Raw genomic sequence first — 27782 nt, forward strand, 5'->3', positions numbered from 1 at the left:
CACTAACGAAAACATTTTTTCTAATTTACTCCATACAGTTGGCTTCCTTAAAACTCCTTATGTGCTGCGATCAGAAATTAAGTAATATTTAACAATTTTTAATGTACATGCACAGTACAGTATTTGCAATTTGCCTAAATTTGACCACTCGTAGATCCATACAATTCACAACGTCATTAACACATGAAAATGCCTCCTTAATCCTGCATAAAACCTCTAAATAGACTTACAGACTTCCCATTCTGTATTCATAAACAAAAACAGGATGAAGAATTAACGTAGGCGTTCGATACAAGCCATGTGCAAATCGTTTATTTTGGGATCTACAGCAGAAGGGTTGTGAAAGTGTTTGCAAAAGATGTTACAAGCTCAACTTTTGAAAAACTATCCTAACATCCAGCACGACACGGACAACACGGCACACGGTCACCTCAAAACCACACTCACGCCGATAAAAGAATAGGAAATCTTCTCCAAAACCACACACCGCAGAAGAAGCAACTCTATGACCTAATAATGATGAAGATGCTTGATAAAAAGGCGTTAATAATGATAAGTCATAATCATAAAAGGTGTTGGTACCACTGGAGATTGAGGAATGTGTTGTTTGCGGAGACATCTCAGGTTGCTAATACGAGCTTCGCTAGGTTTTGGTGAAAGAAGCGGGAAGAAGGCGTCAAGCGGACCACCGGAACACCACTCGAAACTCCCGCAGGTGATTATATATTTCCGTTTATATTCTTTGTATACATTCCACACGTCAACGTCTAAAAGAGAACAGTACTCGGATACAAAAAGATTGCATTGTTTAGGCAAAGTGGACTACGGTTACACGGAGAAAGGGGTCGCGTCGCTATTTGCGCTTTTTACTACCCGACGTTCAAACAGTTCGTTCGTACTCGCGTCACTTTTCCACTGCGGCGTACCGCGCCGCACTGAACGCACCACGCTAGTGAAAGAGGCAAATTTGATTTAAAAATGTGATTGGTGCTATGGCTCAAGCTAGCAAGTGTGTTTTTACAATTACACTTGGAACCCTGTCTGAGCAGATACTAGAAAATTTACAAATAGTACTTTGCATCTCAGTAAAGGAGGAACATTTGATCCAAAAAGGAGTTTGGGACAGACTGTGGATCAAGCTAACATTTAAGCATGTATTTGGAACCCTGTCTTGAGCAGAAATTTGTGTCATGTAGGTACCATGCAGTGGAAAAGGGACGTTCGCGCGAGCCCATCAAAAACACGTCCATATAAAAACACGAAAACTTCCATTTTCATCCCCACATGTAAAGCTAGCCGCCAATCAGACTCATCTACAAGCAGCTCGTCACTATCACGCTTGGTCCAAATGAACACAACGATACTCTGCTCACCATTTAAAATATGTCTCAACATGATTATCGGAGAGGCAATAATAGAAGAAAACAAAAAAACAAAAAACCCCGACATCGACACGCGCCGTTTCCATCAGTGGCGAGCTTGGATGGCGCGCGCCGGCGGCGGCGCGTCCTCGGCCATCTGCACCAGCTCGTTGACGGTGTGCAGCAGGTTGTAGCCGTGCTTGCGCAGCAGACGCTGGTTGAGACGCCGGTCGCGGAAGCCCATCTCCAGAAGCATGGCCATGAGCGACGGGTCCTGGCGGGCCGCCGGGTCCACGCCGCGCTGCCGAGAGAGGGGACACGTTAAGGCTGGTTGGCACGGTCTTGCTGCAAAATATATTTAAAAAAAAATAAAAATAAAAATAAAAAAATTGGGGAAAAATTACATTAGTGTTCCCTTGCATATTGTCATTATGAGGATTGACCTACTGCAAAAAAATAAAATAAATTAGCGCTTAAAAAATGAAATATAGCCTAAAAATATGCTTATATCACAAAACTGATTTTTTTTAATTGACATTTTGAAAATTTATTCATCTACAAGAGCAGTACAAAATGATCACAATATTACAGAAATTTTGAAATATTTTTTATAGACACAGATTTAAGAAAGGCATTCTAAAAGGAAATTCTGCAATTCTGTAACAAATTAAAAAAAATTATCTTAAAGTGATACTTACCAATTATAGCAATAAAAAGTTAATAGTTTGTCTATAATTAATTTGATACTTTCATTATTTTTCGCACAATTAATACGAAAGACAATTTTGCCACTTGTTGTTGACTGAAAATGACATCACATGTGCTCAGGTAATGACCAATCACAGCTCACCTAGGTTTGGTCATGTGACATTCACAAGCTGAGCTGCGATTGGTTACCTGAGCTCGGAGCACATTGTGATGTCATTTTCAGTTGACAGTAAGTTGCAAAATGTGTTTTTAAAAGGTACTAACTGTACATGAAAAATAATGAAAATATCAGATTTATTACAGACAAAATATTAATAAATAAGGAAATAAAATGGCTAAATAAGGAAAGTATCCCTTAAAATAAAAATATAAATGGAAATAAATTTTAAAAATCTATTTAAAAAAAAAAAAACACTATCGGCCCTTTTTAAAAAATTTGACAGACGATAAGACATCAATTTATAATTGTTAATTTCAGGGAACTATTCATTAAAATTTTCAGTAACTTTATAATATGCAGCTAACCATGGAAATTCTTTGCACCAGTTTTTTTTTTTTTATTTGAAATTAAAACTAAGACAAGTGAAAATTTAGCATTTCTGATATGTTAAAATTTTGGAAAAAAATATTTACTGCAGAAAATAAGGCACTTTTTACTTGCACTTGTAAAAATTATGACGCCATTTTTTTGGGGTCACTTTTACTGAAAATTAATGTTGGCTCCAAAATGACAAAATATGAGAAATTTGGAAAATATTTAATCCAATGCAATTAAAACATAGCAAAGCATAATTGCCATTTTTAATAAGTAGGGGGCCTTCATTTTGGTTTGGCAAATATTTTTTTCCCCACATTCAACCTTGTTTGCCTGGTAACTTTTCCCAAGTGACATTTTTTCCCCCCATTTCTTCTCCATGGCAATATGAGGTGATGTACCTGAATGGGACAGTTGGGCCCGGTGAAAAGCGCCTTGTAAGCGGACGCCGCCACTGAGAGAGCCCCCTTGACCAGGCCCTCGGTGAGACCTCCTTGACCCCTGAAATAAACACAAAATTAGCCTCACAGCAGTGCCAACAAAAGTCTTAATTCATCCTCCTGTGTTGTCTTAAATGACGAGAAGAACCTGGGCTGCAGTGCGTTGCTGGGTCTGGGGTTGTATGTCTCGAAGGCGCTGGATGCTGATCCAGCGGATCTGGACAGACCTGATGAAACTGCAAAAATAGGATCAACGGAGAAGAAAAAAACAACAACAACAACATGCTCGTGTTCGAAAAGAGGAAGAGCGCCTTCTGCTGAAACGGCAAATCGTGATAACCGCCTTTCCTTCACACGCCACACTGGGTTTCCTGTTTCAACCCAAAATGAGACAAATCCTCTTCATACAATAACAATTTTAATAGCTAACTACCTTAACTCTTTGACTGCCAAAAACGTTTAATAACGCTAAGTAAAACTGCGATGTATGCCGCCATAAACGTTAAATGATGTCAACTACGTTTTTTTTTTTTAAATCAATGGGAAGTGCAACATCGAAGTGGAGCGCTGTCTGGTCAATGAATTGTGGAATCAAAAACACTAACTATGGCCAGCAGATGGCAGCATTGAATCTCTTTCCAAGGGGCTGCCGGTGTACGGAATTACAATGAAACATGACGGAATCTGATGAAATTGGATGAAATCAAACGTTTTCGAGGACGGCATGAATGATCAAAGCCTTTGTCACATTAAACCTAATTTGCAGAGCGTCACAAAACAAAAATATTTTGTGTCAAAGTGACTTATGGAGAAAATGTATCTTCACATAAAGCTTGTTTTCTCATCTTTTCACTCAAATGACAATGGTTATTATTACTAACGAACGGAATAATGTAGAAACATCATTTTTTTACGATGAAAGAATGGAATGCGATTTTTCATTTGGTACCCACATTGTATATGTAGTAAAAGTGCACAATATTCTGGTTGCCTTGAAAAATGAGTTAAAATGCTCAAAATCGGCTGGCACTGTTTTTTTTGTTTTTTTTGATAATGTATGGCAGTAATAAGAGTTAATCAGTGCTCTACATTTACACATTTTTTTTGAGTACAGTGGTACCTCTACTTACGAAATTAATTAATTCTGGAAGAAAGTTCTTAAGTAGAAAATTTTGGAAGTAGAGACGCATTTTCAATGTAAACGCCCTAATCCGTTCCAAGCCTCCCAAAATTCAGACATAAATGTTTTATAAAGCATAAAAATGCATCAAAACATGTAACAAATACACGTTACAATTAGATTTATTGCACAATGTAAAAAACAAAGAATAGATTAAAGAAAAAACATGATGGTCATCTGTTCATGTTTTTCCCTGCTGTTTTGTAAAGAACTTCATTTTTTTTAACACTTCATTTTTATTTTATTTATTCATCGCTCACGCGAGAGGCAATTATTTCCCTGTTGAGGAGTTTCGTAACTTGAAAATTTCGTATGAAGGGATGTTTGTAAGTCGAGGTACCGCTGTAGTTGAAGTGGTCATGTTAAGCAAAAATAGAAAATAACTTTGTTTCCTTTTCTACCAAAAACTAGCGTCTCTCACCGTTGGCGTGGACCCTCGGCGTGTGCGACTCATCAACCTCTTGACAAGCGTCCTCTGCCAGGTACAAAGCCTCTGACCTGAGTCGACAAGCAGGCCAAAAAAAAAAAAGTTTATCCGCGACAATAAGAAGCTAACAGGAAGTTGACTACCATAACAAAACCTGCTTTGTGTTCAATGAACAGGATACAGGAAGTTGCCTAGGCTAAACAGGAAGTGCGCATCACACCTGGGCGAGTAGATGGCCGGCGGCGGGGGAACTACTTCCGGGGTGAGCGTGGCGGCGTCCAAAGTCTGCGAGGCGCACAGCATCTGGTTGACGCTGCTGTGGATGGTGAGGGCGGGCGAGGACGCGCCGTCGCACGCCAGGTCCTCGTCGTCCTCCGTTTGCTCCTCATCTTCCTCCTCCCCTGGAGGCGGCGGCGGCGAGGCCCCGCCCACGTCCGAGGCGTAGTCTTCCTCTCGCAGCGGCTCGGGGCTGGCCAGCGTGGCGGTGACGACGGCGTCGGGCTGCGACATGGCCGAGCTGTACATGGACTCCCCCAGCGGACGAGTCGTGTCGAAGCAGTCGGGGAGGACGATGATGAAGTCGTCGCAGGAGGACGACGACGACGTCTGGCTGCTCACCTGACGCACGACAAGAAAATTAAAAAAACAAAACACAAAAAGGTCGCTATATATGTGATGCGAGCTAAGACAAACTTTGTGGCCACAAACATTTCTCATCTAACAGAAAGTTAGTGCTCATATAACAGGAAGTTAACTAGTGACATGGTTATAAGTAATCATGTAAAACAAGTTGACTAGCTTGCTTGAGTGGTCATGAAAGAAGATGACAACTCACTAGTGACAAGGTTGGTAGGTAGAGTGATCGTCTAACAGGAAGTTGACTAGTTTGCTTACCTCATCCCAGTCGTCCACTTTATCTTCCTTACAATCCTTCACATCTTCATCTTCATCGTCCTCGTCATCGCAATGCGGATCAGCGGGTAGGACATCATATGGTTCTGACGCAGCTTTTTGGGAACAATAGAAAATACGCATGTATCGTAACATGTATTACAGGTGAGGCATTTTCAAGCAGAAAGTTGTTGTGCCAACCTGGTGTTTTTCTTAGCACGCTTGGCTCATTTCCTTCTTGCTCGCTCATCTCAGGCGGCGGATCCCTCCCAAGGCCGATAGCTGGACCACGTGAGACGACTAAGAGTGAACAAAGAAACTGTCATGGAAAGTCAAACTTGTCAAACAATTTTCACTTTTTTTTTTTTAAATTTCCATTGTCAAAATTTAAAATGGGTGGAGTACTTGAAGAAGTCCCACTAAACCAGCTAATGTTGACTCATTTGCTCCCAATAACGTGTAAAAACGTTGTTTTTTTTTATGTTTTACGTGTCCCAAAGACGTATTTATACGTTTTTTTGTTTTGTTTTTTTAATGCTAGAGCATACAGAAGGCTTTGATGGTAAATGGTAGTTATTACACAAACGGCCAGCAGGTGGCAGCAGAGCAAAGGAGATCAACCAGGGCCATGTAGAAAAAAAGCTCAATTACTTACAATTTTAAATAGATTTGTGAAAAGTGATGAAACGTAGCTCTCTTCTAATGCTAATTGCTGCAAAACGGAAACTGATAGAAATATACTTTTTTTTCCTGATGAAAGAAGAGACTTTAATCTTTCTTTTGATAGGTTTGATAGGCTTTTATAGCAATAGAACACAATATTCTGTGGGCCTTGCAAAATCAGTCAAAATCCAGTAAAACAGCCGGGAGTGAACGGGACTGCGAAATGTGAAAATGGCGGCGAGTGAATGAGTTAATCACCTCCTCTATTGTAAATCAACGTCCTCCATTTTTCCTGAACTGATCATATGAGGATTTACCCAAGCTGCTTCCTCACCGTGCACCTGGCGGTCGGCATGTTGCTGGCTCCTGCGCAGCGGCTTGTGGTCGGGCTCCTCCTCCAGTGTGAGCGAGCGCATGACCGTCTCGCACAGGAACTGAGCGCCGCTGATCTCTTCCTCGCGCTCCTCGTCCGGGGCCGACACCACCCACAGCTCCCTCGGATGCCGCGGCTTTCCTCCTTTGTACGACAAACATCCTTATTCATAAGGAAGTCAACCCCCGCAAAAAATAAATAAATAAATTGTATCATAATATGCTTATGCAGCCCCACTAGTCTAATTACGTACGGTATTTTGGTTATTAATATTGCGTTACTGGAAAATGAGTGAAGCAGCAAAACTCAGCCATTTTTAGCAATCCCGGAAGGCGGCCATTTTGCCACTTGCTGTCGACTGAAGATGACATCACAGTTGCTCAGGTCTCACTGAACAACCAATCACAGCTCCGCTTCAGAAAACAGGTGAATTGTGTTTGGTCGTTGCCTGAGCAAGTGGCAAAATGGCCGCCCCCTAAGATGCATAAAAATGGCTGGATTTTGCTCCATAACTCATATTCCACAAATGTAACATTAATCAGAATGTCTTGTTTAGATGAGTTAGGTCACATACAATATATTATTCTCAAGAAATGATGATGGTTGACTTTCACTTTAAACATGTTAATTCATTCACTCCCAGCCATTTTCACTGAAGCAACCCCCTTTGTTATATTGATATAAAAACATGGAACCTACCAAAAGAAAGATTAAAGTCTCTTCTTTCATCAGGACAAAAAAGTATGTTTGTATCCATTTTTGTTTTTAAGCAATTAGCATTAGAATATAGCTAAGCTTGCTCATTATTCACAAACCTGATGAAAACACTGGGGAAAAGAACTTGTTGCAGCATGGACCTAGTTGATCTCTTATACTCTGCTGCCACCTGTTGGCCTTTTTTGTAATAACTACCATTTCTTTAAACGACATCTTCAGGTCAGAGGCTGCGTTAAAGCCTTCTATATGCTCTAGCATAAAGAAATGTAAAAAACGTATAAATACGTTTTTTTAAAAATACAACGTATTTACATGTTTTTTTTAGGGGGGGAGCAAATGAGTTAAAAGCACTAATTTTACAAATTCAGTTGCTTACCAAAAAGTTTCCGGACACCTGTGACCTGCGTGTCGTCTTTGATCTGCGCAGCGAGCACCTTCTCTGGCACTAGTGCATCATGGGGCAGAGGGGAGATGCAGGGTGTCAGATCTAAAGGGGGGGAAAAAAATGTGTACCGTTAACGTTTTCTATGATAAGTATGCGTCTTGGCTCAGTAACGGTTGGCACAGCACACCATCTGGTCTTACCCACGGGAGTGTTGGTTGGAACCTTCTCCAACTCGTGCACAATGTTGATGTCCATCAACTCAAAGGACAAAAGATCCTAAAGATGAGGGAAAAAAATAACACTGAATCTGCCATTTTGGTTATGCATGTATGCGTGCGGTCTGAGGTGCGCACCTGAGCTGTCAGCAGGTCCACGTAAGGCAGGAAGAAGCCGTTGTGGCTGACGTCCACGGACAAGCTCTCTTTGGCCCGGACCTCCTCATCCTTCGTCCGCAGCTGCTCCCTCTGACAAGCACAACAAAGATTAGCAACATTAGCATCACCATTGAAGTATTGTTGAGAATCTTCGTGCGCGTGTCCGAAAAATAGTGACTTACCAGTCGCTTCCGGCGGTGCTGAAGTGCGTTGAGGCCGTTGCCGGGCTCGACCACGATGCTGCACCACACGCGCGGGCCGAACTGGTGGCCGCGGTGCGCCAGTCGCCAATGCGAGGTGTACGTGCCCTCCATCACGGGCGCCACAAAGGTCACGCTGACCACGCCCACTTGCCCCGGCAGCAGCAGGGGGACGGGCACCGACCTCCTTTCCTCCGACGCCAGGCCGAGGTTGCCCCACATGAACACCAGCTGGGCACACGCGCGCACACACATGAGATACACGAAATGGCAATAGCACACAAAGCAGCGCAAATATTATTATTATTATTATTTTTAGCTAACACCAGGGGTCAGCAACCTTTCCTGTCAAGAGTCATTTTAGGCAAAAAACAAAACAAAAACAAAAACAAAAAAAAAACATTTTAACATTGTGATGAAAACAGCAGTGGCGTTAGTCTCATTTATTAATGGCCCAAGAGCTAATTAGAGCTGCAACATAACAGAAAAATATGACAGCACCATATAATATATACACATTAATTTGCTTCTACTTTTTGTCTTCCGTTTTTGGATTTTATTTATTTTAGCTTTTCCTTTCTGTGGAATTTCTGACATTTTTGGCAATTTTATAGACATGGTAATTATCTGCCTCTCTTCCTGTTGTAGACATTTATGGCTATGTATTGACATTTTTTTCTCCCTTTTTTGCTACCAATTTTAAGATAAATTTAGGCAATTTGGGGATCATTTTATGGTAATTTTTCTTTTGTTTTTGGACATTTTATGATTACTTTTTAAACATTTTCTTTCCTGCCTTTTTTAAAATACATTTTCTGACATGTTACGGTAATCTTCAGGATATTTCTTTTTTTGGGACATTTATGGCTATATAGCAACATTTTTTCTGCCTTTTTTGCTCCCAATTTTCTGATATTTTTTGGTAATTTGGGGATCATTTTATGGTAATTTATGGGATTTTTTTTTCTTTTGTTTTTGGACATTTATGATTACTTTTTGAACATTTTCTTTCCTGCCTTTTTTAAAATACATTTTCTGACATGTTACGGTAATCTTCAGGATATTTCTTTTTTTGGGACATTTATGGCTATATAGTAACATTTTTTCTGCCTTTTTTGCTCCCAATTTTCTGATATTTTTTGGTAATTTAGGAATCATTTTATGGTAATTTATGGGATTTTTTTTTCTTTTGTTTTTGGACATTTTATGATTACTTTTTAAACATTTTCTTTCCTGCCTTTTTTAAAAGAAATTTTCTGACATGTATTATAATTATGATTAATTTTCTGCCTTCTTTTTCTTTCCGGACATCTTATGGTTACTTTCTTTTCTGACTTTTTTTTTTTTTTAAATTCAATATTGACATTTTATGGTAACTTTTTAAGTAATTAAAAAAAAATCTACTTTTGGTCTCTCTTTCTGACAACTGGAAAATTTGATCTGACATTTTAAAAAAAAAATTTTAATCTCAATCATTAATTCATTTAAAGAATATGTAAAAAAAAAATAGATCATACTAATTACCAGTAATATTTTTTTTTTCGAGATCGAAAGGACTAAAGTGCCACATGTGGCTCCAGAGTTGCAGGTTGCAGACCCCTGGCATAGACAAAACTTTGGCCGGAGCACAAAACAGTTCTACAGTTTCCCAAAAATATGTGAATTCACAAGTTGTAAATGCGCAAATATGCAGGCGAACACTCCACTAGTTCATCCTGAAATTCTACCCAAAAGCCGACTAGCACTTTTTGTGAGTAGTAAGAGAAAAAAGGTGCTCAGAGTGAAGCAGTAGAAGGGGGGTCAAAGAGTGGAGGCTGTCCTCTGGGGGGGCAGACGGGTGCGAAGGGTACCTTGGTCTCGGGGGTCCAGCCGATAGTTCCCGAGTTCCTCATCTTCCAGTATTTGATGAACTTGGTGCCGGGCTCCAGACGGGTGCCGTCCGGCAGATTTTCATCCAGAAACAAGGCGGCCATAGTGGGCAGCAAGGAGTGCGAGGCCCCGGGACCCCTAGTTTCAAGTGTACAGAGCATTGTTGAAAACAGCCCTGCGCTCTCACTCTCATCTCTTTTTGTTGTCTACCAATCAAAAAAAATGCCAGGAGCCCAGATTTGTGTGTGCGTGTGTGCAGGTCAGAAAGCATTTCTCTTAGAAAATCTATGAAGCAGCAGCAGCAGCAGCAGCAGCAGTTTTCACACTGAGGTAGTTCCGACATTTCCCCACCAGCGCAGAGCAGCCAGCGACACACTCATACAGACTAGATTACAAAGATGGCATTTTCGTGGAAAAAAAAAAAATTGCATCCATGCTGGATTCGAGGTAACCCAGCACTTGTTGGACGCCCCTCCCAGGCGGCGCTTACTCTGGACTGGAGGCCTGGGGGTCAGGGGCCGGGGCCGGGGCCGGGGCCGGGGCGGGGGCGGGACCTGAGGCCGTGTCCGGCGGGGGAGGCGGGGCGGGGGCCTGGGTGGAGGCGGAGGCCGTGTTCGTCAGGGCGGCGGCGGCGGCTCGGCCCGAGGTGGAGGGCCCGCTCCACTGCAGGCCCCGCTTCTCCAGTCTCAGTTTCTTCTTGATTTCCTTCACTTCGGCTCGCAGCTGCCTCCTTTCCGCTTTGAGGCGCTGTCGCTCGGCCTTGCGCACCGTCCTGTCTCCTCGCCGCGGGAACCTGGTTTGGGATGTTATCAGGGAAGACCTTTTTGTTGACTATCAAGATTTGCTTCCACGAACTATTTCATGAGCTACTGCCAAGCTAGCTTCTCGGAGAGGTTTCACCCCGTTTCAAGCCATCGTCACTCTTTACCTCAATTCTCCCGACATTCCGTGCTCGGGGATGGACAGCGGCGTCTTGGTTCGCACGAGGTTGTGGCTGGGGTCGTGGCTGTGCCGACACATCTCGCACAGGATGCAGGACGGGCAAACACTAGTTGGGAAAAGAGCCAACATGAGCAGGGGAGTGACTGAGCGCAATTTCATTTGACCAATTTTAGGAAGAAGTGGCTAACTTGAAATCAACAAACCGTAAATTAGGGTTGTAACGATATAACAATATTAAAATTCCTGCAATAACATCATTGTCATGTCATACTAAAGGCGCCTGTTAAAAAGGTTAGATTGTATCCCATTTGTCAGATCCATAGAGAGAGTGGCCAACTCGCTTTTAGGAGGGTAACAAGATGGCGTCCATGTCATGTGACCAGCAGTTGACCAATCACAGCGTAGTAATGGTCACATGACATATGGACACCATCTTGTTACCATACTGAAACCAAGTTGGCCAAACACTACGGCTCTGCTATTCATGCTCTCCAGCACCCCCTGGTGGCTAGTTCATTATTGCAGTTTAATTTTAACTCATTTGCTCCCAAAAACATACAAATACGTTCTATTTTAAATATTACCAGGGTCCCAATGACGTATTTATACATTTTGTTTTTTGTTTTTTTCTTATGCTAGAGCATAAAGCAGGCTTTGATGGAGCCTCTGAACTGAAAAGGTTAAAGCAATGGTAGATATTACAAAAACAGCCAGTGGGTGGCAGCAGAGTATAAGAGATCAACCAGGGCTATGTTGCAATTTGTTTTCCCCACAGTTTTAAACAGATTTGTGAATGATGATGAAACTTAGCTATATTCTAATGCTAATTGCTGCAAAAAGGAAACAGATAGAAATATATATTGTTGTTTTGTTTTGTCCTGATTGCTTGGCTTGATGGCTGGGAATGAATGAGTTAATTAGGCATGTTTTTGGCCACCTACGTTGAAGACCCACGCTAATGGCCAGATGAAGGGGACCATAACACATTTGAGATCCTCCACAAGTTGACTTGATTCACAATGTGTGCATGCAGTAACAAGTTAGTGCCTCAATATTAAGTGTTATTAGTAATTGTAGGTTATTTATGTATGTCAATATGAGCTTTATTTTTTAAACAATATAGTGAGTCATTATAAAGTAGTGTGCTTTTTTTGTATTATTTATAATGCCAACCTCCCACAATATTGTAATAATTATCATACCGTGAGGTTCATATCGTGAATAGAAAGGACCGACCTGCACTTGTAAGCTCCTTCAGAAGTCAGCTTGTTGCAGCTGCTGCAGTTGGGGGTGTAACCAAGAGACCCGCTGGAGGTGGAGGGGCCCGGCTTGGGCCCCACAGTGGTGGCGGGGGGGCCGGGCCTGGGCCCCATGACTGGCGCGCAACTGGGCCCGCTTGCCTCGGGGGGTGGCGGCGCGGGAGACTTGTGCGTACAACACTGTCCGGAGAAGTCGCTGCACATGCGCTCCACCACCTCCTTGACCACTTCGTCTTTGAACTGTGAGGAAAGTACATTAGTGGAGGGGTGAAAGGGGATGTTGAATATAGCGTGAGGATGACTTTTTTTTTTTTTTTACCTTCTCCATGTAGGATCGGAACCACATGGGAGGAGGCTCGTCTTCTGCTTTGGACCCTTTGTTGTCCTTGGCGGTCACCTGGGGACCAACCCAAAAAGCAGAAAATAGTTTTCAATTAACCTGAGAAGCTCAGAACTGTAAGACAGTCCTGTTTAGAGAGTTTTCTTTCTTCAGTGTTACATCAAAACATTCCATACCTTTCTCGTATGTATGGAAAAAAGGCATGAGCAAAAACCGTGGACGGATGTGAGGGGCTTAAGTCTGCCTTTACTGGTTAGTCCAGTTTTTAAGTGTAATACTTGACGTGTCGGGTGCGTGTGTAGGCGGGATGGCAATGTAAACAAATAGCGGAGGACATATTTCATCTTGATATGGTCGGCCCTGTCGTTCGCTGGCATTTTCAGCCACGCTCTGAGCACACCTTGTCACTGTTCAAGAAAATACACCCACGCAGGTTTGGTCCACGCTCACAAATTATGAGAGCAGAAAAACCGGTTAGCATTGCAGCTAAGTTAGCGTTTAGTAGAAATGCAGGGACTACGTTTGTGAAACTTGAGGGACTTTTTTTTTTTTTTTGGCATGTTTAATGGTATTTTTCTGGTATTTCTAGATTGGGGGAGAGGGGGTACATTTTCATTATTTTTGCTATTCATTTGCTGATGACGAAATAAAATGTATATATTGATCATTGCTTATGATGTCAAATGGGGAATATTATCGTTTTATTGGTTTACATTCGTGGTCCGTGATAATTTGTTACGACAGCTCATTTCATCTCTACTTGTTGCAAAAATGTTTCTGTCCTACCGTTTACTGTTTTCACTCGTTGACTGGAGTGCCAAATGACTCATACGTGCAAACACGAGGAGAATGAATCCATGTTGGGTCCTTACAGCTTCTCGCTCCGGGGTGACCTGCGTGCCCTTGTCCACAGTCTTGACCCGCGACGGGTAGGGCGGCGCCGGTCGGAGGTCGCCCTTCAGCTCCTTGACCTCGGTCTTGAGCGGCCCGCCGCAAGCCTGCCCCTTCATCTTGTAGACGTTCATGATGAGGTGGTTGCCCTGCTTCTCGGCACTCTGTTCGCAAACAAGCCACAATGACGCAGGGTGAACAATAGCGCCACACAGATTGAACTTAATGACAGTGTGCTTAGCAACGTGCATCAACGGAATGTGAGGTTTGTGCTTGCTTGTTGTGACATAAGATCAATTATGCCTTTCATCTTCAAAAAGAATGTACGGTAGGGCTGGCCAATATGACCTATGGTTGGAAAAGCCAAAATAGAGACCAAATTCATAAACTGCCAATACTGCCTCTTTTTCTGTAATCTTGCTCCACTCTGTTCACAGCCGTATAAAGCACTAGTGTAAACTATGGCTTAAATGTATCTGGAGTGCCATCCTGACAAACAACCTCAAATAAATCACAACAAATAATCACCCAGCCCTTATGTTTGGGTTACATCTTCCAGTTAAGCCATAATTGTGCCATAAAGGCAACACCGCTGCATCATTTTTTGTCTTTGATCTCACCTTTTGAGTTCCTGTCAGAAAATAATACAGTAATAATAAAAGCTCATGAAATCGCCAGTACCTTGATTGCTTCTTCGTACTCGTCTGAAATTAGAACACAATTTTGAATCAGGTCATTTGGAAACCAAAAAACAACATTGTATAGTTTTTATTTCTTTTTTTCTGCTCTCTTCTAAATAACATGGATCCGGTCTGGAGAATGAAACAGGTATTTCTCACCTTGACTGTTAATGCAAATCTAAAGAAATAAAGAGGGAGACGTTTGAATAAATAATGGAAACAAAAAGACAAAAAAAAACATCCCACTGTCACGTGTGCATACGGGTATTATATTACCTCTTCGCTGTCCTCGTCAAAGTACTTGACTTGAAAGTGGTTAATTCCGAATGACGCTTTGATCTGGAATTAAAACAAACATCTGATCACCAGCCATTAGCTACTCCCACGTCAAACTCGACCGTTGTTGCAACTTGGTCTCTTAACGTCTAACGTACGCTCCCTAGTTGTTGTTTTTTAGAATAGTGTCCGATTAAAACATTTAACGGCTTAATGCGGCCACTTCCGAGGCTAGGCCACGTCAAGGGCCTAGTCCTCGTCGAACTGCGCCAACACGCTCGGCTAGCAGCTCACCCAGGCTTCCACCGAGCTCCACTCCAGCTTGTCCAGGTCGCCCGCCAGGAATCTCTTGACGTTCCCTCGAAAATTGACTTTTATTGTCACCGGGAGCCCCATTTCGGGCCGATCGCGAGCCCACCCCCCGACAAAGTGCCTTTGAATTTGAGGTGCCGCCGGTGCGCTCGATTTCCCTGTTGCGCTCGACTGTCTTCTCTTGTTTACATCGTCAGATGCGTCGAGAAAAATACGGTGACGTTTTCAGCGCACGCGCACTTCCGCTCAAACGAGACGCCCTCCCCTCTCGGGACCGTCGCGCTATGATGTCGTCATCAGCGCGCTCACCAAGTGTGGCTGGCAAGCTGTAAAGCCACACACGTTTTTACCCCCCTCTCCAAGTCCATTTGAATGCTGTTGGGACGCTCGCTCTTCGCCTATCCGACAGCATAAGATGTCTTCACTGCTCAAGGTGGACAATGAAATTAAAACCAAGGTACGATCCCGGCTGCCGCGAGTCCAGCTGAAGATTTAACTTTGCTATAGTGCGTTAGCTTCATTTTGAGTAGCATGATGTGAATGATCGGGCCGTGCTAGCCGGCTTGTTTCCCGCGTACTCCAACACAGTTGCCAACACTTCTCACGATCTATCCCAATTTCGCCGACAATGCGCATAATGTGTTTTGGCGATAAATTTGTCGCCACTCGCCGGGTAGGAAAAGTCATGAATGGTTCGGAACGCATGTAGCGAAAGGCCCTGTTGGCTAGGAGCTACCGAGTTAGCCCAATGGAGCAGATGGAGGACAAGAATGGTGACTTTCATCTTTTCCACGGTTCTGTAGAAATGATTTTTTTCTATGTGTTTGTGTGTGTTTATGGTGATGCAGACTACTACGGAAGTGTAACAATGTTATGTTTCTTGAATATAAAATGTCAACTAATCGTCGTAGTGTACATTTAAAGTTTCATATTTAATGTTATAATTTTCCAGAGTTTTTTACATTTGTTAAAATACCGTTTATAATTGATTTGACTAATAATAATGTTATGACGTTATTTTTACAAATAATAACCCATCCTGTGATTGTGAGCCTTTGATGCAGATAAAAAAAAAAACGTTTCCTTGAAATTATACCAGGTTAGCCTAATGGAGCAAATACAGAAAAATGTCAATTTTTGTACTGTGAGTAAAAATGGCTTTTCCCCTCTCCATGTGTGTTCAGGTCGATGCATTTCGAGAACGTATCACTGCAGAAGTAAGTATTAATGCACCGGAAGACGAACAGCAGCCAATAAACCAAGTCAAGTCATCTTTATTTATTAGCTGACACAAAGAAAGCCAAAAAAATAAATATAACACAAAACATTAAAGCAATACAATCACACAAAAAACAACATTCTTCCATTCTTGCATCATCTTGTAATTCTTATTTATTGATTGATTGAATTATTTTTTATTTTATTATCTGTTCTCATTGCTGCTGGACATGTAAATTTCCCAGAGGGAGCCATCCTAAAGGGATCAATAAAGTCAAGTCTCAGTCAATTCTAGATGAAAGAGGACAGAATCAGTCTTCTTTCAGCAGTTGATCAGAGACGTTCTCTCAAGATGCATGACGTCACACGTTTGCTACATCTAAGTTTGTTTACAAGCTAGCTCATAAACAAGCATCTGCCGTGTTCGTGATGAGCACGTGTTTTATTCCGTTTAGTTTATCACAACATTCTCAAAGTTGTTCATTTCTTTCAGGCCGAGGACCTAGTTGCTAATTTTTTCCCGAAGAAGTTACTGGAACTTGATCACTTTCTTAAGGTCAGTGGCTTTGCATGTCGAAACGTCGTTGCTTTTAAACTTGTTCTAAGGCAATATTTACAAATGCATTTTTATTCCCCCCCCACTTAATAATTTAAAAGTTTTACAAATGCAACATGGTATCAAAAGTTATAGTAAATGAAGCAGGCGACTCACGCGGTGATTATTTGGAGCGCGATGTGTTTCATCATCTTGCAGGAGCCAATCATCAACATCGTAGAGCTGAAGGAGATCCACTCGGACATCAACCTGACGGTGCCCGACCCCATCCTGCTCCCCAACCTCCACGATGGACTCGATTCGGTGAGCCGCTGTTGAACTGTGACGTCATTGCTAGTAGCTAGCTTGCCGCTGACGCCTTGCGCGTGTCGTGTCGTCTCAGCAAAACGCCAGAAAGAGAAAGCTGGAGGACGGAGACATGGAGGACAAGGGTGAGTTGGACACAGCGACCGGCTTGTGTGGCCCTCGACTGATTTCTCCTTTCTGCGCAGTGACCGGCACCAAGGTCTTCGTCATGCCCGGCGGGATGATGAAGAGCAACGGCAACCTGGTGGATCTCATCGAAAAGGTCAAACCGGAGATCCGAACGCTCATCGAGAAATGCAACACGGTGAGCGGCGTCAGAACGGAAATTGCCGGCAGACGACTTGTGGAGCGGCCGGCGAGTGTTACGTTGTGGTCCCCCCGCGCAGGTCAAAATGTGGGTGCAGCTGCTGATTCCAAGGATAGAGGACGGAAACAACTTTGGGGTGTCCATCCAGGAGGAGACGGTGGCCGAGCTGAGGACGGTGGAAGGCGAGGCGGCCTCTTACCTCGACCAGATATCCAGGTCGGCCCAGTGTGTATCTGTACATTAGACTAGAGCAGGGGTGTCAAACTCATATTAGCTCAGGGGCCGCATGGAGGAAAATATATGCTAAGTGGGCCGAATCGGTAAAATAATTGTATATAACTTAAAAACAACTGCCGTCAATTATACACAGATTTTTGGGCCAGCCCTAAATTACGGAGCTTAACTGTAATCTATTGTTTAAAAAAATAACACAAATGCAAATGAAACGCAGCAACACTTTGCCTGTATGAGTTCCGGACTTGTTAAATCGACCTGCTTTGCATAAATAGTTCCCAGAATGCATTGTGTGGCACAGTTAATGAAGTTATAAGGACATTAATCCTTGTCATATGTATTTGTGTTACCAGAAATTGAATTTGTGTCATATTTAACATGTTTGTTGGTCTATGATTTAAAAAAAAAAAACATAACTTTTAAGATGTGTGTAAAATAATGACTCACAGGGCGATTCCGTGTACAAGTTACATTACTCATATTTAAATTACAAATTTATATACCGTATTTGATTGTGACTGGCTGATGAATTGGTCCGACATTACAATTTTTTTTTTTTTTTTACTTGACAAAGTCGTCTGGCGGGCCGGATTAAACACCTTTTGCGGGTCTGATCCGGCCCGCATGTTTGACACTCCTGGACTAGAGCCAAACCGTTACCCAAAATAGAAAACCGTAATTTGTTGTTTCTCATCTTGTTGCAGATATTACATCACTCGAGCAAAGCTGGTTTCTAAAATAGCAAAATATCCACACGTGGTGAGTCCTTATCATAATCCAGTAAAAGCAAATTTGGTTCAGACGAGAGCATTAAGAAGAAATCATTTGTTTTTGCCTGCCAGGAGGACTATCGACGCACAGTAACGGAGATCGACGAGAAGGAATACATCAGTCTGAAGATCATCGTGTCGGAGCTTCGAAATCAATACGTGCGTCTAACCGGCCGTCGGCGGCTTCAACCCGACGCTCACGCCTCGTTTGTTCTCGTTTGCAGGTGGCGTTACACGACATGATTCTGAAGAACATCGAGAAAATCAAGAGGCCTCGGAGCAGTAACGCCGAAGCCTTGTACTGAGCGCCGCCAAACTCCAAACTCAAGTTCTGTCATTTCAGTACAATCAAACAAACCCCGAGCAGACAAAGATGGACACAACACCTTTTTGTTTTTTTTAATTGTAAGACGTATTTGTTTTTTTCCTGGTTTTAATGACGCCAAATGGTAGGGGAAGTTGCATTCTAAACAAGAGTGTACTTTTTAAGTTGATAACGTCGTATGGTTTGATTTGTTGCGCTTGCACGAATTTCTGGAGCAATGGTTGTTGTTCATCTGAACAATGGTTGGCAAGGAATGTTATGTCGTACAAGTCAGTTTCTAGGTCCACACAAAAGAAAATCAACCTCATTAAAATATTGATTCTATTGAATAAAGCTTTCCTTTTTTAAGAAACGTGGGATTTTTATTTCAACCATATTTGTGTTATTTTAGCTTTGGCCTGTAGGTGTCACTGTAGTGTGGACAGGTACACAAAAGGACTTCATATTGGAAAGAGTAAATATTTTAGATTTCAAATGTTAAGTCAATGTAAAAACAGTTAAACAGTATAAATATAGATTAAAGCTCGCCTTTTTATTTGACCATTTATAACTGGAACTTCTAATTAGTTGATTAACACGTTAGCTATTCACAGTGGCTAATCCTGCAAGCCTCTGGCCAATTTTTTAGAGTGGGTTCGGGTTTGAATTTCCCACCCTCTGCAGATGTGACGTAAATTGCACATTGTGTATGCGAGAAAAGAGTGCAGTTTTATTTCAGAATTAAATTTTCTGCATTCAGCAGCTTTAAAATATTTACTCATTGCATTACATCACTGGCATCAATTTAATATTTTTTCGCAAATTGATCAGTCCCTATGTATAGGTGGTATATTTGCAAATTATTGACCAATCTATATTGGAAATGGCATGCTCTCTGTGATGATGCAACAATATTAATGATTGAACAAACATGGCGTGTTGGGGGTTGCTTGAAAAGTCATGATTTTGGAGGTACAAGGATTCCCGGCGAAATTAATAAAATACCTAATAAAATCTAAATCTAGTAGATTTGAAAAAGAACATGCAAATCATCTTCGGATATCCCATTGTAAAGTTACATTTTACAATATACTTCATTTTGTAATATTACGTTTTCCCCACCCAAATGACTTTTCTAGAAAATTATTTTTTTCTCTGAAAAAGTGTTCTCGTCACATTTTTATAGATAAAACATGACTATTTTCTAGAAGTGAAAAAAATAAGCAACTTTTCTTCTAAAAATATGTATTTTTCTACCCAAAATAACTTTCTAGAACTTATACATTAATAACAATAATTTACTTTAATTTTAACACCCCCCCCCCAAAAAAAAAAAAATTCTAGAAAGGTTTACATATTTCCGTCCTCAGATATATTTTTCGTTTGTAAAACAAAACACAACACTTAAAAAAATATTTTCTATAAAATGCCTTATTCTTTAAACTTTCTAGAAAATATTACCTTTTGCCACCCGAAAAAGTTCTCAACAGGTTACACCATATTTCAATAAAAAAAAAAATTTCTAAAAAAAAATAAATTCGGATTATTTTTTTTCTCCCCAAAATATGACATGAAATAAATACGGTGTATAATTTACAATTTATAGTACCGCCTCCTTTGAACTACTGTGCACAGACCAAACCAATTTGGGAACACGAATGTCCTTCTGTGGAATTTTAGTTAATATTGGACATTAATAGTTGAGGAAAAGCACATTTAATGTTGTTTTCCCCCCCGAGATAAGATAACGCGTGAAAACACGCCGTACGCATGCTGGCAAAAACAACGTGCTGTTGTGCAACTTTGCTGATTTGCTCGCTGGTCACTTTGGTCACGGCGGGCCTTCCTCGAACCGCAGTCTTGATAGGATATGTTGACGAGACTGTTAACGACGAGGCTTTGACGATAAGACGGATGCAAAGGAGGCGGGAAGATGTCACAAGGTTATTATGTCATACGTGTGATGCCCCCTATTAACCTTGTTGTACTGCATGTCGTATTCAGAAACTGTCCAATTCGTATGTATATTTAGTCATAAAACACATGCTTCATATAAAAAGTTTGCGGTGTATGCTTGCAGTTGAACCCAATTGGGAGTACGATAAACACTGCTAAATGAATTTAAAAAATAAATAAATAAATAAAAGTTTACTTACCCAAGCAGAATTTGTGTCTGTATCCCATCTTACAGGGCTGGAGAATGAATAATTGTTATTTCTTGAATACGTATGGCACAGTGTCACGGAGATCTTACACTACAGGACCTCCAGTTATCAATCTTGTCTTTGTTCCTCCCAAGCCTGCAGACACCAGAGTTACTCATCTGTGCATATGCAAGTTACAAATCTAACAGCTACAGATGTTTTCCTAGAGAGAGAGAGAGAGGGGGGGGGGGACATATTTCCTGTGCCTAAAGGCTTCTTTGACGCCTGGGTAGGCTAAATCATAACTTTAGATCACCTATTTAGCTACGTGCTATGCTTCATGCTAGTTAAATCAAGAAATTAGTCAAATAAAAATATCAAATCTGTATGAATAATATACCACAAAATACACACGATCAGAAAAAAACATTTATTTACTGGGATAAAAATTTAAAACAATTTCAGATTCAATTGCTGAAATGTAAATTACGGCTGCTGATGGGTCACACTTTCAATGTCGCATAACATGTTTTTGACTAACATTTCACAAATTCAAACATGAAAGAGGTCTAAAAGCTTTTTTTGTTTTCTATAGCAAACATTCCAAAGTTGGTGCGGACACAAACACTGACACGCAAATGGGCATGGAGTTACCAGTAAAAATTGAATTTGTAAAAGATGGACTCTTATGATACATTGAATTGACTTCTTAGAGCGACACGCATGTGGTCCAAACACACGCATTGTGCTCCTTGATCTCGTGGCGTGTATGTTGGAGGCAGTGTCACTATGTGGGCCGGCTGAGTGCGCGACGCATGCTCGGGTTAATGGTTACCGCGCACGATTAATCAGTATCAGTGCAAGGCGTCCCGTGGAAAAAAAAACATTGGGCTATTACGGGAAGCTCTCGCTGGTAAGCTAATGACTGCATTCTTTTTAATCCAAACACTTACTAGCAAGCTAAAAAAAGCTAACAGCTGGGGAACAAAAATAGAACAAGGACAGTATGTTTGAGGTGTTTTACATACATTTAAAGAATCGAAACACGAATATAAATGCTTGATGCTCAAGCTAGGAAGCAAAAACAAAAAAGCTGCAAATGTCATTTTATAGCTAACTTGACAGCGTGGTGGCTGTTTGAGTTTATCCCAATATTTTTAAGTAATGAATGCATGAATAAAAATGTGTGCTGTATGAAGTTAATCCAGGCAGCAAAGAGTTTAGCTTAGCATATAGCCAATTAGCTAACGCCTATAGCTATCACTTGCCTTTCATTTTAAATCAAAACTAGCTTCATGTATCCGACATTTGTATACAAGACATACAAGTACAGTAACTTTTAGCAAAACAACAAAACAAGACTACATTTTGTTTCCATTCTAGCATTACGCAAAAGGTCCATATCTGTAACAAATTTGGCACAAACATGAATCCCAAAGATTACAAGTTCTTCCCACCTGTGTTTCTTGTCATCATCCAGCAGAGCGCCCGTGGGGCCAACGCGGTCGGGATTAAAAGTGCAATTGCGCTCTTACCGAAGGACAAGCAGTAGAAGGCAACCAGGTTGTCAGAGGAAAATGTCCATGAGTCCAACAGCCCAAGCAGCCCAAGAGAGACGACAACACACCCCGCCTTAAAACCGACAGAGGTGCCATGCAGAGGTGGCAAGTGCAAGCCCAGGCCAAGACCAAAAAGGCTGCCCATGTTGCGTAGGAGGCTGGCAAATGGCGTGCTGTCCACGTGCACCCATTCAGCCCTGGCGCACCACCTCTGGGCCTTCTCCAGAGTCCATAGAAGGTCCACACCCACAGCCTTAAGTAGCAGGTAGAAGCCGACAGCGAAGGAGGTCAAGAGGAGGGTGGTGAAGGCGTACGTCCTGAAGCTGGCACTGTAGATCCATTTAACCTTTGACATGACGTGAGCCACCATCATGCCTAACAAATTACAAGGTCAGTCAACTTGCAGGTTCTCCCGAATGATCCCAATATGTCGGACTAACCTGTGACGAGCCCGGCGAGGACCTGGTGCGGGAAGTGAGCCGCCATGTAGACCCTGGACATGCATACTCCAAGAGCCACCAGGCCCATGAGCCCCCACAGAACCAAATGCAGGAGTCTGCCAGAAGACAGTGGGAGTACTGACAACCGAAAAGTTAACGACCATGCTAGCGTCACTCACTTGTATAGTGATGGTGGACATCGTTTCTTTGCTGCAATGTTGAGTATGGCTGTCACCATCACATACCAGACACCTGCGGCACCCATCGCATGACCAGAGGGACTTCCTGCAACCCAGCAGTTGTAGATTGGAAGAAACGGAAACTTTAGCTTCTATTGAGCTGAGTTCTCACAAATGTAAGTCAGTAGGACTGAACTTTGGAAGCAAGTCAAATGCGATGTAATCACAAATGAACGTAATCATTCCAATCAATCCCTTGAGAAGCCGTTAAAGTGTACCTGGTCCAGTTTCACATGTAATGGGGAACTGCTGCAGCAAAGGGGCCTCTTTTGCCCCATAGAAGTGGGTCTCGTGGACCCACCAATACGGTCTCTCTCCAAAAAGCACCCTGCCACAGAAAGACCGCCAAACTTAAACCCCAAACAGTTGTTGCTCTATTTCTGATCTGATCATTACCATTTGAGGACTAGGTTGATCCAATCCCCGATGACAGCCACCCAGATGAGCCGGAGGCCCGTGTCCCGCCGCAGATGGAACCAGATGGGAAAGAAGAAGAAATAAGTGGTGTGCAGGTCGGCCACTGTGGAAGCAAAACTGAACAGGCCCTCGTAGCCGCTGTATTTGGTCTGAAGGTGCAGCGCCAGCTCGATCCCCCAGCTGTGGACCAGATCCATGATTCCAAACTTTTTCCCAAGAAGGATGCGCGATGTGATCTTTTTTTTTTTGTGGTCAGTCTGTCAAAACACCGTACAGCTCTGTCCCCTCTATTAGGTCTGTGTGTGATCCCCATTGGACTTTACTCAAGGCTAGCAGGCTTGTTTGCCTTGTGGACAGTTCAGACAGGTTCTTAACCCCGTGCACTCCCCCCCAGACCTCCTCTAGTGAAATCCATAATTAGAGAAGTCAGTGTCTGTCCCTCACACTGATTTCCTGGAAAACATTTTCTCTACTCAGTGACTGTCTTCTTTGCTTATCCTTGTTGTATTGCATGGATGCTCCTGATACCATCGTTCTGAACAGAAAGTAATATAACCATATGAGCGAGGACTTCCTTTCTGGCAGATCCTTCTATCACTTGCTTCCGACCAACCAATCGGCAATATCTGTTTTATCAGACTTTATCTGCTTGAGTACCATCATTCAATCATTGAAGGCCTTATGCAATCTACAATCTACGCAAGTGGCCTACATTGAGACCAGTGAGATGTTTTCCCCAAATCATCAAAAGATAATTACATAACTGACAGGTTCTTATGAGGGGGAGAACATGATGCAGATGATTAAAACGAGGTCCAATGACAAATGACTCACAATGTCAGCCATTGCAGTGACGTGTTTTTGGTCACCCTGTGCCAACTCCGGTAAATTGGCCAGATGCGAGTGACTTTGACGTCGTGTTTTTTCCCCTCCCAGCATGTTTGTGTGCCAGGGCTGCCAAACTCTCCCGACTCGCAGTGTTTTATTACACATGTGCAAGGTCCAAAGATCAACATGAGCATGCGTCTAGGTAGTGATCTCCCGGGCTATAAAAGAAAGCAGCTGTGTCACCGCCGGCGACACTCTAGAGTGACTCGTGCGCTCGCCGTTAACGATGCTTCAAGCCACCATGGACACGATGCAGGGCTTTGGAGTGAGCAGCACCCGCTACCTTCAGACCAACTACCCGGATGCCCAAGGCTTGTTCCTTTGGGTGTCATGGGCAGCAGACCTCAGGAACACTTTCTTCATCTTCTTCCCGCTCTGGTTCCACCTGCGACCATCAGTGGGCATCAAGCTCATCTGGGTCGCTGTTATCGGTGACTGGCTGAATCTGGTGTTCAAATGGTGAGGTGGGATAATATCAAAATAAGAGAATTTCAATGACCGAGTGCTTCTTTCCATTTTCAGGATTTTGTTTGGGGAGAGACCCTACTGGTGGGTCCACGAGACACCTTATTACACCAATGGCATTCGCCCTGATATTGAGCAGTACCCCATGACCTGTGAGACGGGACCAGGTATGACGGTGACACTGAAGCAACCAGAGGTCTAAAAGGATCACAATATAAAATAACTTTCTTCTTTGCCACCCAGGAAGCCCCTCCGGTCATGCTATGGGAGCGGCAGGCGTCTACTACACATTGGTGACATCCATCCTCGCCCTCACAGCAAGGAAGAAGAAACACGGTGGCAGGAAGTCCCCCAACAACAGGTGACTCCAAAAACCTACATTTTGTTGACAATTTTCTAGCCAGAACTTATCACTCCTAACACGTGGTTGATCATTGACTCTTGGGAATCGAGTTGTTTTGACATCCAGGCAGCTGAAGTTGTCAAGATAAGCCAACAGTGGTGGCATTATTTGTTCCCAGGGGGACAGAGTGTACAAAGCTTCCTTTACTGACATGATCGTGATGTTCTCTTTTGGCAGCTACCTTAAGGCCGTCCTTTGGACCGTGTTCTGGGGAGTCCAAGTGTGCGTCTGTCTGTCGAGGGTCTTCATCGGTGCCCACTTCCCCCACCAAGTTGTTGCTGGAGTTATCACAGGTATGGTTGACTTAGTAAACTGATTAAGGTCATCAGTCCTTTGATGGTCTTGAGAGGGTTGTCAACTTCATCCTCGATCATGAAATGCTTATTGTCACGGTTTATTTGACATCCAATGTGTTTTTTGAGTTAGAAGCCACTGGTGTGAAGAAAATATCTACGGATGTTTGCAAACATTCAGACTTGCAGGATGGAAAATGTTTGCAAGTGTGATTGTTCGGCACGGATCAGACAGTAGAGTGGCCACCTTCCAAATCGAAGGTTGCGGGTTCAATCCTGAGCCCTTGTGACCAAGTTACTCAGTGCTTCTCAGTAACTTTAAGGCAGAAAAGTGCTATACAAATGAAAGCACGTTCTAAATTGAATGTCCCTAGGTAGGAGAGGGTCTGTACAGATCTGGCAGAAACCTGAACAAGACTCTCATTGTCCCCTAGGTATGATTGTCGCTGAGGCCTTCAACAGAACACAGTGGATCTACAGCGCCAGCATGAAGAAGTACTTCCACACAACGCTTTTCCTCACCTCCTTCGCCGTGGGGTTCTACCTGGTTCTCAAAGCCGTGGGCGTAGACCTCCTATGGACGCTAGAGAAAGCCCAGAGATGGTGCGCCAAGCCCGAATGGGTCCACCTGGACAGCACCCCTTTCGCCAGCCTCCTGCGCAACATGGGCACACTGTTCGGCCTGGGCCTTGGCCTGCACTCGCCGCTCTACACCGAGACCAAGCGCAGCAACAGTGCGGTGTCCCGGGCCGGCTGCGTTGTCGGCTCCCTGCTGCTGCTGCACCTCTTTGACTCCTTCAAGCCACCCACGCACACCGCCGCCCTCTTCTACCTGCTCTCCTTCTGCAAGAGCGCCGCCGTACCCGTGGCGACTGTCAGCATCATCCCCTACCTAGTAAACAGCGCATTGGGCTTGCACAGCAAAAAGGTTGTGTGAGCCCAAAAAAAAAAAAAGACTTCCTGAAACAGAAAGCAGGGTGGCCTGTTCCTGTGTAGAGACTTGGTGCTGATTGCATTTATTTAAAAAGAAATGATTGTCAGGCGAAGCCGACAAGAACAACAGGAGACAGTCACTGAACTTTGTGTGCGTGCAGGTGACACTTCCCATGATGCTTTGAGGCACTTGGAGCTCAGTAGCTAAATATGCTATATGTTATGTTGCTGTATTTTGTTTTGAATATTACAGAGTATTTTTGATTATTCTTAATAAAACCTTGAAAACAACACCTGTAGGGAGTTCTTGTACTTTCCCGTGATGTCACTGAGTATCACAATTTACCCTCACAACCTCCAGAACACTAGCAGAAACTTCACATAACTAACATTATTATCATAATATGTCTGATAGGTTTTGTCCATTCATCCATAACACTTGTCATTTTTAAAGACGGACCTCAATTACCCGTGATTTTATCACAATCCCCCACCCTGGACTGGTCTCCAGCCCAGTTGGCTCAAACCCACAAATTCCTGGAGCTGAGATTCAAACACCTGAACCAAGGTGCTGAGAGGCAGACCTGCTATCCGCTCATCACAGTGCCACCAGCCCTCATTTTGACCACAAGAAATTATATCACCTTCCTTGTCACATATAAACCTCGAGTCATTAAATAAATAAATCCTTCCTAATCTGTTTCACTGACTGACCAGACGTCAAACTGGACCGGGATGACGACTCAGCAATAGCATTTGTAAGACAACAGTCTGTCAATTACTTAGAATCTAAAGTGCAAACAAAAAGACTACCCAAGGTACAACTTGATGACAAATAATAAGAGTACAACCGTCAAGCTTTGTGAAACAAGAACAATTTGCTCATTATGGTGTCCTCTTTGAGCCACAAATCCTAATGGCACCCAAAATGGACGACCTCAAAAGGCCTTCAAAACATCCCTGGCCTTTAACCCCGACATCCTGCAATGACATCAGCGCGCGCGTCACCACAACACTTCACACGGGCCGGAGTGCAAAAGGCCACCGTTGCGAGTCAGACACTCAATATTTGCTAGTTTATAGCGTTGCCAAATGACCGAAAAACAACAAGCGATCAGTTGAGGCACGTTTGCGCACGTCAGTCAAGCACGGGTTAATATTTAATATGATGGAAAGCATTTTTCCCTGATTACTGTTTATTAAACAGTGATTGGTGTTTATTTCGTATTCGTATAGTGATTAAAAAAAAAAAAAAAAAGATTGATGTTGTACTGTTACCGGTTCGGTCATTGTTTTCCAATTTAAAAACAGATGTTTGCAAATACATAATACCTGCAAGTTCCGGCACAAGTTCGAGCTTCCTCAGAACCTCACTCTGGTCTTTCCTGCTTCCATTCAAAGCAAAATGCTGCGAGGACCCAGTGACAGGGTGACCGTCTATGTCAGCTGGCAGTTTGGGAAAATTCAGCCAAGGCATGTTGAC

At 42.8% G+C, this 27782-nt stretch overlaps 4 protein-coding genes across 9 annotated transcripts; 2 read left to right on the plus strand and 2 right to left on the minus strand.

Annotated features, from left to right (window-relative positions):
• Positions 1 to 290: 290 nt before the first annotated feature.
• Positions 291 to 16793, minus strand: nbr1a (NBR1 autophagy cargo receptor a). 5 transcript variants are annotated; one of them, XM_077502573.1, is made up of 22 exons: positions 16754 to 16793; positions 14512 to 14574; positions 14395 to 14413; positions 14237 to 14259; positions 13537 to 13719; positions 12644 to 12721; positions 12302 to 12564; positions 11052 to 11171; positions 10614 to 10916; positions 10105 to 10261; positions 8237 to 8485; positions 8034 to 8144; positions 7881 to 7956; positions 7672 to 7782; positions 6540 to 6722; positions 5744 to 5842; positions 5546 to 5658; positions 4872 to 5269; positions 4646 to 4722; positions 3193 to 3280; positions 3006 to 3105; positions 291 to 1662 (listed from the first exon to the last, which is right to left on the minus strand). In XM_077502573.1, the coding sequence occupies exons 5-22, from the start codon at positions 13687 to 13689 to the stop codon at positions 1468 to 1470; spliced, it is 2874 nt and encodes a 957-aa protein (XP_077358699.1). In that variant the 5' UTR covers positions 13690 to 13719; positions 14237 to 14259; positions 14395 to 14413; positions 14512 to 14574; positions 16754 to 16793; the 3' UTR covers positions 291 to 1467. The 5 variants fall into 5 exon arrangements, with proteins under 5 accessions (XP_077358699.1, XP_077358696.1, XP_077358695.1 ...); XM_077502570.1 differs by lacking the exon at positions 16754 to 16793 and adding an exon at positions 14806 to 15051 and having other exon boundaries at positions 3193 to 3271; XM_077502569.1 differs by lacking the exon at positions 16754 to 16793 and adding an exon at positions 14806 to 15051.
• Positions 15062 to 18891, plus strand: psme3 (proteasome activator subunit 3). Of its 2 annotated transcripts, XM_077502577.1 has the most exons (10): positions 15084 to 15280; positions 16008 to 16040; positions 16535 to 16597; positions 16796 to 16900; positions 16980 to 17028; positions 17089 to 17207; positions 17290 to 17426; positions 18149 to 18203; positions 18287 to 18373; positions 18439 to 18891. In XM_077502577.1, exons 1-10 carry the CDS (start codon positions 15239 to 15241, stop codon positions 18517 to 18519), a joined length of 771 nt encoding a protein of 256 aa, XP_077358703.1. In that variant the 5' UTR covers positions 15084 to 15238; the 3' UTR covers positions 18520 to 18891. The 2 variants fall into 2 exon arrangements, with proteins under 2 accessions (XP_077358702.1, XP_077358703.1); XM_077502576.1 differs by having other exon boundaries at positions 15062 to 15280; positions 16980 to 17207.
• Positions 16797 to 27572, minus strand: g6pc1a.1 (glucose-6-phosphatase catalytic subunit 1a, tandem duplicate 1). Its single transcript, XM_077502575.1, has 6 exons — positions 23297 to 27572; positions 23119 to 23228; positions 22841 to 22946; positions 22662 to 22777; positions 20675 to 22596; positions 16797 to 17455 (listed from the first exon to the last, which is right to left on the minus strand). Exons 1-5 carry the CDS (start codon positions 23512 to 23514, stop codon positions 22103 to 22105), a joined length of 1044 nt encoding a protein of 347 aa, XP_077358701.1. The 5' UTR covers positions 23515 to 27572; the 3' UTR covers positions 16797 to 17455; positions 20675 to 22102.
• On the plus strand, positions 24408 to 26590 carry g6pc1a.2 (glucose-6-phosphatase catalytic subunit 1a, tandem duplicate 2). The gene is made up of 5 exons (XM_077502574.1): positions 24408 to 24664; positions 24728 to 24837; positions 24914 to 25031; positions 25251 to 25366; positions 25801 to 26590. Exons 1-5 carry the CDS (start codon positions 24432 to 24434, stop codon positions 26301 to 26303), a joined length of 1080 nt encoding a protein of 359 aa, XP_077358700.1. The 5' UTR covers positions 24408 to 24431; the 3' UTR covers positions 26304 to 26590.
• Positions 27573 to 27782: the final 210 nt, after the last annotated feature.

The sequence above is a fragment of the Festucalex cinctus genome, chromosome 17 (genome assembly GCF_051991245.1).
Source record: "Festucalex cinctus isolate MCC-2025b chromosome 17, RoL_Fcin_1.0, whole genome shotgun sequence".
Lineage (NCBI taxonomy): Eukaryota > Metazoa > Chordata > Actinopteri > Syngnathiformes > Syngnathidae > Festucalex > Festucalex cinctus.